Source organism: Sturnus vulgaris, chromosome 3 (genome assembly GCF_052056855.1).
Source record: "Sturnus vulgaris isolate bStuVul1 chromosome 3, bStuVul1.hap1, whole genome shotgun sequence".
Classification (NCBI taxonomy): domain Eukaryota; kingdom Metazoa; phylum Chordata; class Aves; order Passeriformes; family Sturnidae; genus Sturnus; species Sturnus vulgaris.
The window spans coordinates 81,627,139-81,648,007 of NC_142245.1; the positions used below are offsets into that span (position 1 = coordinate 81,627,139).

General features: G+C 37.9%; 1 protein-coding gene across 3 annotated transcripts in view; it reads left to right on the forward strand.

The window, feature by feature from the left end:
- UBE3D (ubiquitin protein ligase E3D) overlaps positions 1-20,869 on the forward strand; it is a 78,137-nt gene that overhangs the window by 18,430 nt on the left and 38,838 nt on the right. For 2 of the 3 annotated variants that reach the window (XM_014877826.2, XM_088162119.1), the window contains exon 8: positions 2,098-2,267. The exons of the other annotated variant lie outside the window; for it this stretch is intronic. In XM_014877826.2, the coding sequence (XP_014733312.2) occupies positions 2,098-2,267 (170 nt within the window). The remainder of the gene's footprint in view (positions 1-2,097; positions 2,268-20,869) is intronic. 3 annotated transcript variants of the gene reach the window in all.

The following is a 20,869-nucleotide window of genomic DNA, read 5'->3' on the forward strand; positions in this document are numbered from 1 at the left end:
TCATCAATGGCATTGTGAATGAATTCTACACTTTATGTATATATTTTTCTGTAAAGATTCTTTTCTTACTGAAGTTAATGTGGGAGGAATTTGGTTGTGCAAGCTCTGCTGTACAAAGGTATAGAAAGAAAGGAAAGATTGCACATTGTTAGTAATATAGTTGAAAGCACAGCTCAAAATATGAAACTGTGTTAGCCAGAAATATATGTATAAAATTCTTTGAGTCTGGGTGAGTGATTGTTCACTCGGATCGAAAACAAGATCAAAAAATTATTCATGCATGAAGAAAATCATGAAAATACTGCCTAAAGAAGTAAATGTAGTTCAGAAGTTGATTTTGCTCATGGCCAGGAATCCTTCCACCCCCAGGGATTCATTTGCTTTCTCCATATTGTGTGTTAAATTATTAATACAGATCTGATGCATTGCTGTTGAGACAAAGACATTCATACAAGTTCTAGAACAGGATTGTAAGATGCCACATGTAGCTCTTGTGTAGAAAAAAGTGCTTTTCAAATGGACTATGTTGCAAATGAAATGTTTTGGTTGCTTTCTCTGCAGCAGATTGCAGAAGGAGTCTGAAAGGAGCAGACAGCTATTGCTACATTGTTCCCTTGTCTAATTTGAAGGATATTCTCCTTCTGAAAAGCGTCCCAGGAAGCTCTTTCCACACAGAATTGTTAGAAATTTCGAAAGAAAGAAACTCTGTTCAGTTTGTGTTGGCAGTGGCCTGTGTTTCTGCACCATTTTCTTCCAACACCTTTCAGCACTTGGCTTTAAGCACCTTGTGTAATGGTCCCAGCTAATGAGGTAGATTTTGCAGCTTAGGCTATAAATGTGTACAGTGAGCTACCAGAGCAAAACTGATGAACAACCACTTGCAAAGCCAAATGCAGTTGCTTGTCATCATTCATGTGCATATGCTAAAGTGATTCTCCTCCTTCTATCCCCTCCCAAGATATCTTTATCAATATATCTCATTCCTTCTTTATGAAGCTTCCAGTGTAATGTTCTGAGCCTTGGGCTTTGATAAATTGTGACTGTCACATTCAATTACAACACATACTATGTGTCCTGTTAATGACTGCTTTCTCCCTCCACAGGGGATATCATGTGTCTGCTACCTAACATCATGTAACTTGTTTTACTTGAAGCTGATTAGATCATGAGAAGCAGAAGATTGCTCTCTAGTGAGCAACACTGTATAAATCCCGTTTTCTATGATAAATATTTCATATATAAAAATTTCATACAGGCACCAGGTTTGTAAAAATTGATTTCCATTGTTAACTTGGATCACTTCACTACTGCAGGCTGTGAATTAAGGAAAAGCCTGACTTGTTTGTATGGGGTTTAGCAAGAAAGCCCTGGATCCAAGTTGGAACACTGGTACCAAATCATACAAAGATTAAATACGATCCATAATGGGATGCAAAAAGTTGAGATTTCTCAAAACTCTCCCCAGTAAATATCTCTCAAATTGCTGTGAGCAAGCAGTGCTGAAGAATGCCAATCCCATTATGAAATTTGATATTTATTTTCCAAGTGAGGATCTGCTGCAGCTGTTTATAAATTCCAACATATCTTTTAGAGCATGTTAATTGTTGTCTTTTTCCTTGCATATGTTAGCTCCACAGAGTCATAACTACCATGCTGCTTCTCAAAATCCTCAGTTTTTGGCACTTCAGTGGGCACTCTTTCAGTTCTCTGTCTTTAGCCCTCAGCTGCTGAACACCATATGCTTGACTAATACCTAAAAAATCATGAAATTGGAGAAATAACACATCTGGTACTGAAAGAGATGACTTGAGACTACTTATTTTGTTCTGACCAAAGGGAATGTGCTAGTCACAAAGAGGCAGCTTCAGAGTAATGATCTTAAAGAGTAATACTGATAAATCAGTATTGTATTACCCTTTTTTTCTTCACTAGAAGCTGCACAGACTGTGATGAATAATAAAATATCAATTTATGTTAATACTTTTTTAGGAACTTCGTAAGAATGTGGCTTTAGTATCAGCTGATTTAGGGTCAGAGTAAAGTAATAAATTGAAGTGTATGTAATCTACAGTAAACTAAATTATTTTTCATTTATAGATGTGGCTTTTAAATTCTGACACATTGCTGGTAGAGTCTTTAGGAAGTTCCTCCTCCCACAGTGATTTTACACTGTTTGGAGATATCCTCACGCCTAGCTCTGGACCAGTGGGAACCTGGAATGCTGTCAAAGTCCTTTACCAGCCATGCATTCAATGCAGAAATAAGGAGTAAGTACAACTTTTTTTTTAACTCAGATTCTGGTATTCATTTGCTGTCTATTAGTAATTATTTCATGTTCTTTGGACAGTCTGTTAATCTCAGATATAAACCTATTTGAATTTGCATATTTCTTAAAATATTTTTTTAAGCAAAATGCCAGAGGAGTAGTATTTGGTTTCTGTTACAGCCAGAGAGAATCTGTTTGTTAGATTTTTACATAGTATTATTAAAAAAAAAGACCAAAGAGTTTTGTTTTTTCTAAGGGCACATGTCTCTAACTTAGGTATTAGTATTTAGTTTTAACTTGCTTTCAGTCCAGTGATGATGTTATTTCAAAAAGCAGGGCCCTGAGAGAAGGGAAAAACAAAGAGGTGAGGAAGGTAGTTAAGTACAGTGTCATAAAAATGTGTTTCTTTGATATGTCTGAGTGTACTGGAGCCCTCATAAAGCAAACATTTGATTTCAGCAAGCTTTGAGTTCAACATTAGGAAAAACATACACTGCCTGACATGTTAAAGCCTTTATCTGTTGGAGAACAAAGATAAGAGCATGTTGATTAAACAGTGGCTCCAATGTTTACAGGTGATGAAGTATGATTTAAGTATAATTTACTGCTTTCTTTGGTCAGTGATAGAAGAGAAAGCATTGATTTTATGTAAGTCACACTTAAGTAGTGGGTTGTTGTTTTTTCTTTAAACTTCGGAAACTAGGTGAAAAATTTAAATAAGTATGGATGAAGACATTCACTCCAGACTCAGTCAATAAACAAATAATCTATTAGCTCAAGACCTCACAAAAGTACAACAGAAATGTTTTTTCACACAGACAAGCAAATGTGTCTATGCATTTAATATTTTTGTAGGAGAAACATACACCTTACAAGCATGTGTGATTCATTATAGTGTGTGTATCCTGGATGTTGCCAAGTGTATTCTTTTTATATTTCGAACAGATGCAATATTGAATAGCGGAAATTAACTCTGACGAATTGAGAGAATGCAAGATTTTAATATTTAGAGAAAAGGTTATTCTACATTGTTAATGTTAGTCATGTAAGAGAAAAAAAAGTCTTTATTGATATAATAGGTTCAGAAGATGGCTTTGGAAAACCTCTGTGATCGAAATATTATTTAGGGATCCAAAATACATTCTAAAGTATTATCATTTAAAGTGCTTATTCTGAGAATGGGAGGTGTTTTGCAAGAATCTATCTAAAAAGAGAGCTATTTTGCTTACTACTCTAAAGTCTTACAGAAGTGTAACATACAGTTTTGCTTTTCAAATTTCCTTTCTCTATCACGGAGAAAACTTAATTATCTTAACACATGTTTATCTACTCTGACATGTTATTGAGATAAAAGTCATCTACTTAGTCATTTTCCTAGCATTCACAAATTCTTTTCTTGAATGGAATTCTCAGCAGCAGTATTTTAGTGTGAGATTATATTCGGTTCTTTCTATTTCCATGGCAGACTTGTTAGAAATCACTTTTTTCAATTTTTTTCCACTCCACTACTTTGTATTTATCTTTGGAATTTTGCAGTGAGCATAAGGAATAACTGAGGTTTTAATTCTTCTCTGACAGTAATTGGTATTTTCTCTATCCAGTTCTTGGACAAGTGAAATTATGGAAGAGAAGGAATGGAGGTTTCTTTTTAAGCTTCAGAAACCAAACTGTTGGTTTAGTGTTGTTTTTCCATTTTTATATTTCTAGGAAAGAGCAGTAAAAAGGACATTAGCACTTCAATCTGTTTCCACTAACTCATTTATCATCTGGCCTGTGCCACCTGAATCTGTGCAATCAGACTGAAGTCTTTCTGTATTGAACAGGAATATAAACACAGCATAAGCAAAAGTATCAAAACCAGTATGACCTATTTAATGTGATGTTTTTGCATTTAGAACTCAAATATTATTTCAAGAATTCTGAACAAAGTGTCTGATTTCTTGATTAGTGCAACTCCAAAACTTTCAGATGCCCACATTCTGATAAAAATTATAACATCTTGCTTGCTTCTGCACATACACCTGCCTTTGGAATAATGGAAAGGTTTCAGAGCCCATGGCCTGCTTCCCATGAGAGGAGAATAAGCAAGGACACGTCCAGAGGATAAAGGGATCAACAGGAGGTCTGCATGTGGCCTAGACCCCAGCAGACTCCAGTAGCTGCGAGGGATAAGTGTGCACTGTGGCATCCTGTTTTATGCCAGGGGGCCTCTTCAGTTGCTGTGAGTCCCTGGGTATGCTTGGGTTCTGTCCAGATCTGGCAGGGCCAGAATCTGATCTGTGTGATGGGAGGGGAAGCAGCTTTCTTACTTGTGGACACTGTAGAGTCTGTGCTGTTAGCTGGGCCACAGGTTAAAACAGAGTAAGGTTAATTAGAAGTGAAAGTATTGTTTTTAATATCTAAATATAATAATGTGATTATATATTTGTAAAGCACGGGTGAAGAGATGAAACAAAATATGTACTTAGTCTATGTACACAAGCATAAATCTACTTATTGTGAGATAAATACACAGTTCCATTGTAGCAGTTGAGGTCTTGGGCTTTGTGAAGTTCTCCCTTGGCAAAAGCTGCTGCTAAAGAGAGTCTGACTGATATTGCCTAATAATTCACATTCAGGCAGCCTTTCCTGAGGATGCACTTGAATATCTTTCTTGAGGGGAGTTTAGTAGCTTTTGAATGTGATCTTCGTTTCAAGACTTCTGGGGTGTCAGAAGAAATTTATTGTCTCACTCGAAAACTCATTTCATCCCTTCTTTATTCAGAGCTCAGTTTTTCAATTCTTCATAATTAACTTAATGCTTATTTCTCTTCCTTGGATACAGAAGTGTTTTTCCCCTTAAACTAGGAATTATGTCCTGTGAACAACACTGCTTCAGTGAGCAACAGAACTCTTCTTCCTCCAGTAAATCATTGGCATATCTATCACTGTACCTTACATTCAGTATTGCTCTAAATGTTAACAATGCAAAGGAAACAAACATTCAAGTGGGATAAATGGCCATGGTTCATTACTGGCTGCTGAGTGGTAATTACCTATTTGGAGTGATCGCTGTTTAGGGATGGCTGATCCTGAAGCCTTTTCTAACAAATCTGTGATCTGAATTAGGCTGGGAGTTGCTGTGGAGATAATTACCCATTGTGTGGCATCAGCAATACACTGATTTCATGTCAAATTTGTTAATCTGTGTTGACCATCAGCTTCTTTCCAGGTAGATTGCAGTCTAATAAGCAGCCTTCCTCTTTGTTTTTGTGCAGACGTCTTTTATCAAATTACATCCTAATTTTGTTCAGAATTTTTTTCTTTCTTGGTCAAGCCATTATTGTTCCCAGCATGGGTCCTGTTGATGGCCCTTCCCAGCATCTCTCTTCTTCCAGTCTCTGGGAGAGTGACTGACATATGGGATAGAAACAAACTGTGAACATGTCATGTGGAGCCTCTCTCTCTATACCTTTATTTTGGCAAGGAATTCTTAACAGTTGTGCTCTGGGTATTCTCTGTACATTAGGCTGCTTTGCTTGAGGACATTCAGTAACTTTTAAGGCCTTGTGAAATTAAAATAGGGTTAAGTATATCCCGACATGCTATTTATAGTAGTTTTTGACATTTCTCTCAGTATTCTTCTGATCATCCTGAGGGTAGCCTTTAAGTGTTGTAGTGATTTGTGTCTTACTCCTTCAGCAGTGAAACAGGGCTGGAAACACTTAGGTGTGTGTTACATGTGATAACACAAGTTCTGGCTAAGTCTGTCTACACTTAGGCTTTTAGCCCTTGGGGGAGCTTTATGACAATTCTATAGCAAATCAGTTGAAACTCCATGAAAAAAGTATCTTATAAACGTGTTTGAGTTCCATTAGAGAAGGAGACCTCATGCATTTTCTGCTCCATCCTTTATGGATCATGTGCATGTGATTATATTGGTTCCTTCCACTTTTCTCTCAGCAAGGCTACTTTTCTCCACCTACAAATCTGCTGTGCAGACAGAAGAGGTCTTCCTTTCAAGTCGGAGGTTCTTGGCAAATAACACCTTATGCAAACAGCCTTAGCTGCTGGGAGTGATAATAGTAAATACTGCTGAAGTGAGAGTGTTGTAAAAATGTATGAAGAAAATTGAAAATGTGGTTACATGGCAATTTGATCATAACTTGATCTCAGAAAATATATGTGAAGGTACAGTGGGAGGAAAATTGCACTTTTCCCTTTAGAGTGCTAGGCAAAGCTTTGTCAACAGGTTGTTTATAGCTTTTTGTATCTCATATGCATCTAGAGCCTCTCTGAATGGTTTACAGCTTTTGCAGAAATTTTTCCTTTCCCTATGTAAAAATTTTCTGCTTATAATTTGGGAGTTGAAAAATTACTTCCAGAAATTGTTCTTTTTTTAGCTTTAGAGGGACTGGAAAATTGGGTTTGTGGCTAAAAACCTGGAGGATTTGGGTCCTAGTGCTTTTATTACAGTCCATGTATAGTTAGCTGTTTGTGAAGCTGCTGTTGATGTATTCCAGAATGTTATTTCTCCCAAGAAAGGCTTTCATTCTGTGTATGACTCTAGAGTAATTCACTTCTCATAAAAACATCAAACTGTGTCCTATTTCACTGATTTTTTGAATGTCTGAGATTGTCATAGTTTTTCAGTCACTGTTGCCTTAGAAAACACACGGGACTGCACAGATCAATAATTGATTGACTGAGGAATGACCAGTGTTTCTCCGGTTTGTGCTGTCTGTAAACTGAGAGTTCTCTGTCTGGAATGATTAAAAGAGTGGATGTGATTGTAAATAGAACATGAAGAATCTGTTTGTTTCAGAATTTTTTTTTTTGTTCCCTTCTTGAATTATTTTATGGTATTGAGTCAAGAAAACTGACACCATGGATGGGATGAGTTAGAAGAGATGAGTGAACAGTCAGGCTAAAGTTTTTAAAATAAACAGTCTGATGCCAATCAGGTTTTTGGGACAGGAAGGAAAAGAATACGTCTCAGAGTTTGATAGACATGTGGAAATTACAAGCCTCATGAAATTTGAATGCTTAGGCAGCAGACTGCTCTTCAGTACTGGTAACATCTTTTTCCACCTCTGGGAAAAAGTGTACATAATTTTTAGTATAACTTTCAGGAAAAATATCCTGACTTTCTTGTTTCTTGAAACTATACCTGTCATGTGCAGCAGCCTTTTATGGTAGTTACTTGGGAACTTAGTTCTTGCTCCTAATCACAGATCTGATATATCTTTCTGCTCTTCGGAGCTGTTGTATTTTTGGTATCTGATCTTTGCTGTTTAAAATGGTCTTAGAAGTACTAATTAAAGTAGAGAAAACTGTTAGAATAGACTTTTTGTCTACTGAATAAATTCTCATATTTTTGCTCAAAAATTTTGCTCATTTTATCATTCCAGATGAGCTTTTTGCTTTTTGCTTTTTTTTGTTCATCTTTTGAAATTTCGCATTGAAGTCAGAGGAGGAAGGATTCTGACTGGTTTTTAAAATGGGATTTGCAATCCCAAATCACTTATCCCAAATCCATTTGTTCATAATCTGACTGATAGTCTGCCTTTCTTCATGTGTATTGTGAAAGATGCTGTTGTATCAGTACTTTTCTTGCAGAGTACTGCTTTTGTTCTTTGCATTAAAAGTGTTAAATGCTATCTACAGAATAATTGGCAACGTAAAAATATGAAATTGACTGTAAGGGCTACTGTTCAACTACTTCTTATGGTCTAATTTTTTAAAGAAAAAGTAGATAAATATTCCTTTAAGATCTCTGATCATAAATATGCTTTTGAATCAGGATTTGTGATTCTGTAATATGGTGAAACAAAAAATAAATTTCAGGCTTGTACCTTTTTCCCAAGTTCTTCATATTTATTTGTGAAACACTATAATTCAGGTAAACACCATTTTGGTAGTTTTCATGTGTCTTTGGCTGATCTTGCTATAGTTCAGCTCTTTGAGGAATCTTAGGATTGATAATAAGAGAAATGTCATGTTGGGTGGCAAAAAAATGTAAATTAAAAGCAGCAAGACTATCTGAAACTAATTTAAAATGTGTTGTCAGAAGCAACTGCATTGCCACGTAGTTAATAACACTTACAGGATGATAGGAAAGTAAGAAATGCCGTTCTGGGTCAGAGTACTGTAGCATGTTCTGTATCGTCCCTCCAACATCCAGAAATGTAATTCAGAGTAGTGTGTGAGCACTTTCTTGTAGTGAGTAGAGTGCTCAGCTCTGTAGTTGTATTAAGGATGTCAGAAGATACAGCCCTGCCTATTTCCTTTACTGTCTGTTCATTCATCTTTTGATCATCTGTTTGAGTAAATACTTTTTGTCTTTCTGGTGCTGTCTGCCTTCACAATCAAGTGACAAGTTCTAGAAGTTCACTACTGTACTCTTTTAACCTCCCATGAAATGATGTCCTGCTAGATTTCAGGTGGGGATTAGTGAAATACAATTCAGAATTCCCACCAGCCAAATGGGCATGGGGATCTTCAACTACAGCATGCAGTGTTCTTGCTGATTGCAGTTAGGGGCTAGACTTACTTGCTGGAAGGAAATCAATGTCACATCTCCTCAAGTCCTACTTTGTACATGTATCTCTCACATTTTGCTTTCCTTGTAACACTGTTTTTTTTAAAGCCAGGTAGCCTAAACACGATAGTGCTGATCCATTGAGGGTAATTTTATAATCATACATCAAACATAGCAAATTTCCACTTGGATGCTTGCAGTTTGTTTCTCACGGACTTATAAAGACTGTTGTGTTCGCTTGGGAACTGTAAGTACTCAACTCCTGTAATGCCTTTAAAATGACAGGATCTATTTGAGCAGGCAGGAATCACATAATGAGCCAAGAGTGAAAAAGCAAATCTTATAAAAACTTATTGGACAGATGGCTGATATGAACTACTTAAACCTTAAAACTTGATTCATTTATTGGATTTTAAGATCTTGGCCTGTTTTAAATGAATTAGCATTTGTTGTTTCTATTGTATTTCTCCATGACAGGCTGTGTAAACTAACAATACTTAACGATTTAAGCTGCCAATTTTACTTGAAATATTTTTAAATTGGTAAGGCTAAAGCAAATTGGGAGTGTCTGACTTGAGACCAAAGAAGAAAGTCTTATTTATAAAATTGGTCAGGATACTTCCATTTTTGTGTGTGCAGCAACAATAGGTTATTGCTGCTGGCTGCCTGTTTCGAGTGCTGTAGCATCAAAACAGCACAAGCAATTCTTATGCTGGCTTCTCTGAGTACTGGCGTTAAGCTATAAATTAAATTATTTGTATAATTAATAAGCATAATAAGTGATACCTAGCACAGAATCACAGAGGGGGTAAGGTTGGAAGGCACCACCATGGGACCATCTGGTCCAACCTCCTTGCTCAACCAGGGTCATCCTAGAGCATATGGCACAGAATTGAATCCAGATGGTTCTTGAATATCTCCAGTTAGGGAGACTCCACAACCTCTCTGGGCAGTATGTTCCAATACTAAGTCAGTCACCTGTGCCGTAAAAACGTTCTTCCTCATATTTGGGTGGAACTTTCTGTGCATCACTTTCTACCCATTGCTTCGTTGCCCTATTGCTCAGCACCACTGAAAAGGGCCTGGCTCCAACCTCTGACACCCTTCCTTCAGATATTGATAGACATTGATGAGGTCTCCTCTTAGTAGTCTCTTCTCCAGACTGAACAGGCCCAGCTCCCTCATAAGAGAGATGCTCCAGTCACCTCATAATTTTGTTGTCCTCCACTGGACCTGCTTCAGGAGCTGCATGTCTCTCTTGTACTGAGAAGCCCAGAACTGGACTCCAGATGTGGCCTCACCAAAGCGGAGTAGAGGGGCAGGATCTCCTCCCTTGACCTGTTGGCAATGCTCTTCCTAATGCACCCCAGGATACCACTGGCCTTCTTGGCCACATGCTGGCTCATGGACAGCTTGCTGTCTATAGGACCCCCAGGTCCATCTCCCAGCAAGTTGGTCCCCAGCCTGTGGTAGAGCCAGGGGTTATTTTTCCCCAGGTGCAGAAGCCTGCACTTGCCTTGTTGAATTTCAGAAGGTTCCTCTCCTCACTGTCGAGGTCCTTCTGAAGGGCTGCAGAGCCCTCTGGGATAACAGCCACTGCTCCAGCTTTGTGTCATCAGTGAACTTGCTGAGGAGGCCTCTGCCCCTCCATCCAAGTCAGGAGGAGTAAGTTAATCAATCCTGGGCCCACTACTGAACCCTGGGGGACATCACTAGTGACAGGCCTCCAACTAGACCCTGTGCTACTGATCAGGACCTTCTAGGATCTGTTCTTCCTTTAGTTCTCAATCCTCAAACCTCACTGTATGTGGGCATGAATGTTTGAGGAAGACATAGAGAAGATCTGACTGGAAAGCTGGGAATAAAGTTGAACAGACTTTTAGAGTTTCAGCCAAGTAATTTCCAAAAGACTGGACTATTAGATCTACTCAGAAGTGAAATGTTGGATTGACCATGCCTATTTTCCCACTGTGTATGGCCATAAGAGTAACAGCCCAATAGCTGTTCTTGCAGGGAGGTGAGTATTTTAGCTTTAAATGTCTCCGTTTAGTTTTCCACCTCTGTCACTCATCTGCCAAAGACTTTCAAATTCACCTTCAACATGTCTCTTTTGCTCTTTGGAAGCAATTTGGAGTGACATCTATAAGGCCCCAAAAACTTGCTTGACAAGACTCTTAAAAGGGCTTATGGTTTTTTATGTATTCTGACTTGGATGCACAGAAAGAATACTGATAAGATATTCTGAAGACGTCAAGACAATAAAAACATTTTACTAGCACCTTTGGAAAATCAGAGAACTTCGACAAAAGTTTAGAGCAGCATTCAATCAACATAAAAGCAACTCCTCAAAGCCTTAACTTAGCAAACTCCAATCCCATCCAATTTTAATTTTAATTTTACTCAAAACTATGAGAAGAAGGAATTAGTAGAAGAAAGTAAAAGACAGAAAGGTCCAGAAAAGAACAAATATAGCTACCACTCCTGTTTCCAGTGGTGTTCAGCTGATAGAAATTTCAAGAATAGGTAGGGTCAAGTGCTCACTGCATGTCCTGGCTTAGATACATTTTGGCTTTCCTGGGCCCCTTCCGCAGGTGGAGCAGGTGGTATCTGGCTAGTCTGGGCTAGAATGGGGCTCCAGAGGTGAGTGTGGAGCATTGCCTCCAGTGTGCCAGGGACTGGCAGCCACTGCAGGGCTGGGATGCAGGCCTTGGGTGTGTGAGGTGTGTGGGGCATCACCTATTGAAAGGCAAGGCCCAAACTGCCCCTTCCCACACACTCATACACCTGAAATTACCAAGCCAGCAATCTCTTCAGTTTCAGAACATCTTAGCATAAAGAGCCTCACTGGTACCCCAATCTTGATTGAACTGTTATTCAACCATTTGTGAATTATCAAGTGTGGTTTTATTTCTTTACCTATGGTGTGTTCTCCTACATCTGAAGTCCATTCTAATTAACTTTCTGTACAAAAGGTTTATAGCTGTCTTGTTTTCAGCTGTTGCATCTCCTGTTTGAACAAGGTCATCTACTCAAAGACTTCTCATTGACCTGGTGTTTGTGACACAGTTTTTCCATGCCTACTTCACTTCCTTCTATCAAAAGTCCGTTTTATTCTGTCTGTAACATCAATTCCTGCATCAGCATTGACTTGGTTTGGACGTAGATTTAAGTCTTCCATCTAAATCCCCTATTTCTTTTTTCTTCTGCTCTTGCTCATGTCCAGAACTGATCTGCCAGGCTGCATGCCTCCCTTATCCTGTATCTAGTGCTTCTAAGCTGAGACTGGCTTTCCCTTTTCCTTGACCCATAAAATTTTAAGAAAGCTCATAAAACTAAGGAGCTGAAACAATCTGCATTCACTCATCTGACCGTGTGAAGGTGTAGGTGTGTGCTGCAGCCCGCACAGCACTCTCACAAGGTTGGTGTGTAGCCTTGTGTGATTCCTCTTGCTGTGCCTCGTGTCTGCAGCTGGACAGCAGGACTCTGGACAGCTCTGCCTAAGAGCTGCCAAGGGCTCCATCACTGTCAGCCAGGATTAAACAGGCACTGCTAAATCTCTGCTGGAGCAGAAAGGGGAAAGCTTCAGAATTGTTGAAAGGGAAAACTCGGGAAATAGCTCTGAGGAGAAGAGGTGTTAAAACTAGGAACAGTTTTGGGAAGGGTGGAGGGGTTATTTATGGAAGAGTATTTCCCTGCGCAGAGGAAAACTGACAGACGTGAGGATACATACTGGCAGAGGACATGGAAAAGGGGCTAGTGGAAAGTTGAGTCTTTCCAGGTATCCAGTTGGTCTGCTGTGAGTTGCCTAAATGAGCTGTGGGATGTAGTAAAATATGTAAAAAAATCTATACTGGTTTAGGATTTTGACTTAAAGTTTATTCTCAGAAGAGGAAGCTGTGCTCTTGACTGCTGGTTTTATTTATATAGGATTTAATTGCTTGTGAAATTTGACTTCTAGCCACATCTGATGCTTCAATTTTGTGCTACCTGCATAGAGGGAGCTTCTGTACAATTTTTGCAAGAGGTATAGTTTTTTATGGAGAGGGAAGATGATAAAAATAAACTCTTCTATTAAAATTGTGATTTCAGTGTGAAAGGAAAAATACGACATGTATGAAATTCTAACTTTAGTCATTAGGCTTTTGTTTGGCAATGGTTTAAATTGAATGAATAGAAAGAATAAATTTTGCTGTCAGCAAATTCAGGATCAACCACTTCTATTATTTGTGGTGTTCCTTGCTTTGCTGCGGGTAATTGCATCTTGAAATACTGAATTTCCTTCTCTTCTGAAGTCAGTACATCAGGAAAAAAACAACTTCAAAGCATCAAGCTGAGAGATTTTTGTGAAGAGTGAGTACAGCATTTTTTTTGTACAGCAGGATAACTTCTCCCTTTAGATTCAGACATAATGTTCTGGAGTGCCTGGTATTTGTGAATATTTCTATATGGAATATCAACACGGCTGTGGAAGAGATTTAATTTTACCCAAAGGTTTAAAAATCAGAGGCCAGAAAACATTTACATCTTTATATTGTTCTGAAAATCCATTTCAACTTCAGAAATGCCCCCCTGCTTGGTATAATAGGACTTAAAAAGGGAATTAAAGTTTATGCAGCATGTATAAATCTTCATATGGCACAGCTGGTAGGAATAACCTCCATGAGAACACACAGACAAGTGTTTTATACTGTGGCTAGGGAACTTAGAACTTTATGTACAGGGTAACGGCAGTGCCATCTCATCATGCAGCCCATTGGTTCATTCAACTTCGATTTAATTTCATTTTTTTTCTTAAATAATTTTTTTTGACGCTTGTCTGCATTTATTCTGCTGACAAAACCAGTGTTACTATTTGAGGCTATTGTACAGCCCTGAATGCACATCTGTTTCAATACTGTTAGGGCAGGGTATCAAAGGCACCATCCCTCTGGTACCAGTGGCAGTGTTGAGGCTGCTGGCTGGTGTGGCAGTGGCAATGAGCTCATATTAGGGCTGTATTTTCTACATAGTGCTTAATTCCCAGTTCATGGTTAGAGCCTTTGCTGGGGACTGTGGTGTGAGCATTAGTAACAAGGCAAGGGGATACCACTTTGCTAACTGGGTTTGCTGCTGCCTCTCTGCCACTCTCCCTGCATGGCCTAGATGGGAAGCTCAGATTGTCTTGCAGAAGCCAACCCTGCTTTTCAGTGATGGTTTTAGGTGAGGTTACTGCACCAACTGTTTGCCTTGCTTTTGCAGCACAACATCTGAGCCAACTGACAGTCAAGTCCTCAGCTGCTGTGGTTTAGAGCATGTGGTTAGAAAGTAAATTGTTGCCAATTTTGGGTTGCTTAAAGACATGGCCCATTGAACCATGGCAGTAGGAAATGAGTGATGAGCAGTTCAGGTGTCCAGGCAGGGTCAAGGGTACTGCTGAGACCAGTAGCTTCATCAGCTATCTCACCCTTGCTCATCTATCAGGTCACTGAGTACCAAAACTGAGTGATGCAAATACCTCCCAGTATGCTCACAGTCAGAGAAATAGCAGTTTACACCAGCTTTACAGAATTTAAGCATTGGCTCTGAATGTCTTCTTTTTTTCAGCTGTAACTACTAATTTTTTAAAAAAATCTTACTTAATAAACTTATGCTAATTTATCATAATTGTGTCTATCAATCCATTTCTAATGACTAGATGCATGAATTTTAACAATCCCTTCCCTAAGGCCACATTAGTCAGTATAAGCTCAGACTGATATGTAGAACAATTTTTTTTTCCAAACTCATAAGGAAGTGTAAAAAATTTATGATGTTGCTTTAACAAGGCCCACTGAGATTTGGGATTATATATCTAAGTCCTTATTGATGACAAAAACTTTCCTATGTTTAGCCATGCACGGCAAAGCTGCTCTTCAGACAGCACTTTAAAAATTAAGAGAATTTGATAAACATAGAATTGAAATCATAGAGAAAGGTATGAGGAATCTTCCCTCTGAATTCCTTTACTGCAAAGCCACAGTTACTATTGACAAATAAAAAATGTAAATTGGAGTGGCAGCAGCTCTTGAATTTTAAGGCCATTTCACTATACTAGGAGCCAGCAGTGGAAGCCTTTAGCATTGTTAGAAGAAAACTACTTGCAATACTGAAGAAAAAGCAGAAGATAGACATCATTCTCTTGCAGGCAGATTAATTCTCCTGTACAATTAATCTAATTTCTTAGTCTCACTCTTCAACACTCAAATCTCTGTTCTTCCTCTAAGAGGTAATTTTTACTCAGGTACGCCACTGTTGGGGCCTCAGTGTAGCATCCCTCTACTTCCTTCTCCTGAGAAACTCTGGAAGGAAAATTAAGTGGAATGTATTTCATTAGATATTTTATGTTCAACTCCCTCTTGTTTTCTTTGCATAATTAGGGAATGAAACTGTTTCCACAGGCTTAGAAATGAAAAATTTGATGTAACATTAGGGCATTTAATTAAATTATAAAAATTGCACCTAATATTTTTAGGAAGGATATTTTACAGGAAGCCACAGTGCAGTTGGCACAAAGTTTTAGGTTCCATACTTTCAAAGCACCAGAGTTGCTTTAGACATTTTCACTCCTTTTGTAAACCTGAGCAATATGTCTATCCAGAAGCTTAAGTGCATTTTTTGTCTCTCCCAAGAAACTAGGCATTCTCCTTTTGTAAGGGTTACAGATTGATAAATATGTACACTATTGCATTCAGCCTTCCTTTGGGTAAATTTCTGCTATTTTAATTTTAAGTGTTTGCTGTGAAAGTGTTTAGATTCACTGACAGTCCATACAGGGGAGTCTACTGAGCTGCACAGTCCCAGAAAATCTTGAAGAAAAAAATGAAAGCCTGAATGTAGCTGGGGATGTATTGCTGTTTTTAACAAGCAGTGACACTGGGCATTGTATGACAGAATGCAGACACATAGGTGTTCTAGATTAATGATTAAGCTACAGGTGCTGGTCTTTAAGCAGCATCTGTATGTATTTTTACACTGTGTAGATCCAAGAGGAATATGTAATTTCTCCTATGCTCTGGATAATGACATTTTGTTTCAATAAATGATAGGAACATTGTCTTGGAATGTCCTTGTATTCACCTTGCTTAATGTAGAATGATTTAGTCTGGATACAATATTCTGCTTTTGAGGATGCATAGTTAGTAAATCTTTAAATCTGATGGAACACCAAACCATTATTGTCCATCTCTTGAACTGTCTTGCTGTTGTGGAGGTCTTTTGCTTTTTCTGCAGCATCTGTGAGATTTGAGATTTTGTTAATAATTAGTATTGCAGTTGGGCACACATGACATAGTTGTTGCTGCTCTGTAGATATGTCAGTCAGAGTTGGCAATCTGGAAATCATCTGATAGCTGTTTTGGGCAAGCAAACCAGGTATTTTTGGACTGACTTCAGTAATGTCTCAGTGAATGAAGGAGGACTTAAAACAAATGAAACTGGAAAACAAATCAATCACAGATGAAACTAGGAGCTTAAATAACTCAAAATGTATTTGTGATGTTTAGAATTATTATAAGAGATCAAGAATGGTAAGTACATTTTTTTTTTTAATCTTGGACATTGTATACTAATTTATTTTGAAATAGATAGACTAATAAAATGCCTTGCTAAGGTATGGCAGCTTGGTTCACTGCCTCTGTTTTCATTATGAGAATTGTCTTTGAAAGCTAAATTATCTTTACAGTCTCCAGCTTTATTTTTTTTATCCCCTTGCTCTTAAAATCATTTGCTCACCTGAGAAGTGATTGGGTGAACTGAAGTGAGTTAAATGCCATTTCAAATTATATATGTCTTCTCTTTCTTAAGCATCTGACCCTCAGTGTGTCTGGGCATACTGCTCATAAGGTTTTTGGAACCTTTTGTACTGAACTAGTTCAAAAATTTAATTATTGTATTTGATCTGCCTTGCCACTGTTTAGAATGATGGTTTTGGATTTTTTGATTGCCTCTTTATCAACCTTTCACATTTTACATGGTGAAAAATAATTCTCAGGTACTGGACGTAGCATTTTTGCACAGGGAAACTTTCTGTGAAGGGCCCTTGTATTTGTGATAGGATACCTGACACCACGTTTTTTATGTTTTCTAATATAACACCTCATTTTGATGATTTTTAAATAAGAGTTATAGTTCCATAAGGAGATGTAAAGGCACTTCTAGGAGTGTGTTGTTATTGATAACATCTGGGCATTCAAAAGTTTAGACATGCCAATATTTTTGGAAAAGACATTTATATCTTCCTCCTGAGTCTCCTCTTTTCTGATTGGAGTTTTCAACCTTGAGAGGAGAAAGAGGAAGGAAAGAGTCTGTAAAATCATTCCTGTGTGAGAGTTTGGTGGAAGTGTAGCCCAGGAGACAGCAGAGATATTTTGGGTTTTCCCTGGTCCTTCTACCTAGTGTCATAATGCCTGGAGGGGCTGAGAGACAGCCTGTTGTCTCAGCCTTCATGTGGGAAGCTCAGCTGCACACAGGAGATGCTGGCTAGGGTGCAGACAGTGAGGAGAAGGTGCTCTACTTTTATGACCCATCACTAGAGTCCCTTGATAAGATTCTGGAAGTTCTTGAAGTTGATTTATGGAAAAATACACTGAGGCAAGTACTTTTTTTTCTCTGAGCAAATGAAGTATTTGTGACAGTACTTGGACTTAGTAGTGTTAGATTAACAGCTGTACTGTATGATCTCAGAGGTCTTTCCCAATCTAAATGATTCTGTGATTTTATATTTTCTGTCTGTCTTGCCAGTTATCTCCATCCTCCTTCTCCTGCCCTGACTTTTAAGCACATTTGCTTTATTTGGTCAATTTTGGAGATAAGCCTTCTGGATTATACTTTTCCCACAATATCTGAAAAGCAAGTGTTATCTAGAGGAATACATTGTTAATGCCCCCATAAGAAAAACTATAGCTTGACAAGGACAGTTGCAAGAAGGGTCTGCAGCCAGTCTAGCAGACATCGCTAGTCCCATGAGCAGGCTTCCCTAAAACTGAATGAATCTTTTGAGGATGAACTGGCTGGAATTACATTGCATTTACTAGAGTAAGTATATTGATGTCAGCAGGTGCTCAGGAGCTTTTACACAATACCTTGTTTTTCTACAGCTCTACTATGCACTTGTACCCTTCAAGAAATGAATGCTATTAGAAGAGGCGTGCATGCATTTGCCAGGGCAAGTGGCCTTTATATAAGGGTATATACATATCTAACATGTTGAACGGTTAAAAAAAAAGAAAAAAGGAGATGTAACCTGAGAATTCAAGTACTTGTTTCATGCATGCTGGGAAGAGAGGCTTTTTATTTTGATGGCGTTGCTGCTCACATTTGATATTCCTTGCAAGTAAGATGGCACCAGTCAGGCTGCTGGCATAGGTCAGTAACACACTGCTGTGTCCTCTCCATCCATCCCGAGCACAGTAGTCCACAGTTATTGTCATACGTTAGGGAAGTTATCAGCCATCTGTTCTAATTTAGAGCAAGATGTATCCAGGAAGGAATCAAGAGGTGCTTAAGATGAAGAAAAGTATTTTAAGAAGCATTCAAAGCTATCCCTTCATTCTGAGTTGGATAGGCATATTCAAGAAAACTGTGCTGTAGAGTCATAGTGCTCCTGTTGCTATTTCCCTGCTCCACTATGTGATCAGCAGTGATCTGGCTGCAGAAATCTGATCTTTATTGTGTGCAGAAAAATTACTTTAATTCTTTCCACCTGGGGTGCAGTAAGACATGAAAAAAAAAAATGCAGCTTAATGCCTTAACACAACCATGAAGGTGAAGAAGCTTATTCTAAAGCATTGGCCATGCAGTTTTTATGAGAGTAATTTGCTTCTCCTTTTAGTGGGACCACATTGCTTTAATGCTGAGAAGTCAGCAATTACATTGTACTTTGGAGCTGCACCAGCCATTCTGCATAGTGTGGACATTGAAGAGCAGTCACAGCAGACTTTAGGCAATGCTCAGCAAGAGCTAAACTCCTGTGCTTTTCTTGCTTTTGCAGGGAAACTAAGTTAATGTGGATTCTACTCCTGCGTCCAGATAGGCAAAAATTACATAGGAATTTTTAAAAAGTAATTTTAAATATATAGATATTGTGATAGAATTCACTGTCTGCCATGTTTTCTTCCTATTTTGTCTAGATATGTTTGATATCACAAGCCCAGCAGGAGCTTTTTCTCCGTGAGCTTGTATCTCTTAGGTGATCTAAAAAGACCTTCACTGTAAGTGATGAAAATTTTCAGCAGTTTTCTGCTTTTACAGTAAGCTGTTGATCTTGCAGATGAATGAAGAAAGAATGTCTTTCTTCATAGACAGTTGTTGCTATGGGTTGACTCTGTGGATAGATCTGCTGCTGTTATACCTTTATGGACTGTGGTTTTGCTGGTGGAGCATATTCTGGGACGTACCTAGCAGGATTGGGATTTTATATCCAAGGCCAGTTCCCACAAAATTAAAATCACTTTTTCTCTTCATTCTTTGATGAGCCTATTTTTGCTTACCTGGTGCTAGAACTAAATAAAGATGATAATGTCTTAGTTGTACTCACAGACCATCTGTGCATAGTTTGAGTACAGTCGGGAATTTTAAATTTAGTACATTTGCAAGTGTTTGTGGTCCCACGTATCTGGGTGTCCCATTGAACATAAGTCTGCTTTAGACATTGTTGCTTGATTTAGGTTTTCATACATTCATTTTAGATCCTATGAATCTTCAATTTACAGGTTTCAGAATAGATGAACACCTGCTAATCCTTCTGTGATGTTTAAGCTTTATTTCAGTGATTCTTGTAGCTGAAATTCTGTTTTGTCTTCAACAGAGACTGTACAGTTGGTGCTGTTTTGCAATGGAATGAAAATATTTTATGGGTGATAAGAGTTTGCAGCTTAAAATTAATGCTTTTGAAATTGCATACCAGCCAGATGGAAGAGGGAAGGCAATGTAGAAAAGCAGTTGGTGAACACCCAAAAATCTTTCGTCTGGAGAAGTACGTTGAGCATTACTTTGAAATTACATACTCCGAGGCAAAGTTACTCCTGGACAGGATTAAAATGTCAAGATTTATTGCCACGCAAAAAGCTGCAGTATGTTGAGATAGCTTTCTGTGCTTCAGAGGAATAATCTACTTGTAAACAATCTTGTCTGTCTTGGAACAGTGTATTAAGACAGTTGTTTGGTTTTCTGCTTTTGCCCTTTACCCTTTGAGAAAAAAAGAATTTAATTCTATGGACTATTCAGAGACTTTGTTCTGCAAATAGCATTTCTTAGTAAATATCCCAAAACCAATGTAGTTACATTTAAGTTAATATAGGGCACTTGAGTCTACTAAAAATATTGGGTTTTGTGAAGCAAAAGAAAAATAATTTGGACTTTGCTTTACTAGTTTGAAAGAGGCTTCAGTTTCTGACTTCCCTTAAATAGCTTACAATGATCAAAGGGTGTCAAATTATAAAAAATTTCAATTGCATTAATAAAATTAATCTCGTTGAGATTAATATGTAGTTGTTTAATGCAAAAAAAATTCTTTAATCCACTGTCTTTTAATGCACCTTTTAGCAGGAGTTATTTAATCTATGCTATGTATTGGAGTTAGAAATTAGAAAACTGCATGTGAAGTATGGATTTTAAATCATAAAAGCATTCATCAGAGCAAATAGCATAATTTTAATTAAAAGGTGCTTTGAAATATTACAAGACCAGTTGATACCTCTTATGTCAGCCCGTCTGAAAAATATTATGACACTGGTATTCTGGTGAGGTTAAATCTGAATTTTCATTATAAGGCTTTCTTATTAGTATTAAATAACTTGCCCTTTTCAAATGGTGACACCTTGAAAGTTCAAGAAGGACTTACATATTGCAGGATAGGGTATTTTAAACCCGGAATTGTTTTTGCAGTGGATTTCTAACTAACTTCTTTTGTCTAGATGCCAAAATTGCATATTTTTTCCAGTCAAAGTATTCATTACTCAGAAAAAAAGCTGGAAGATTGTTAATGAGCATGTTCTTCTATATGCAATTATTATTGTAATTTATAATTGTGTAATTAAGTAATGTTAAGATGATTGTTGTATATATAA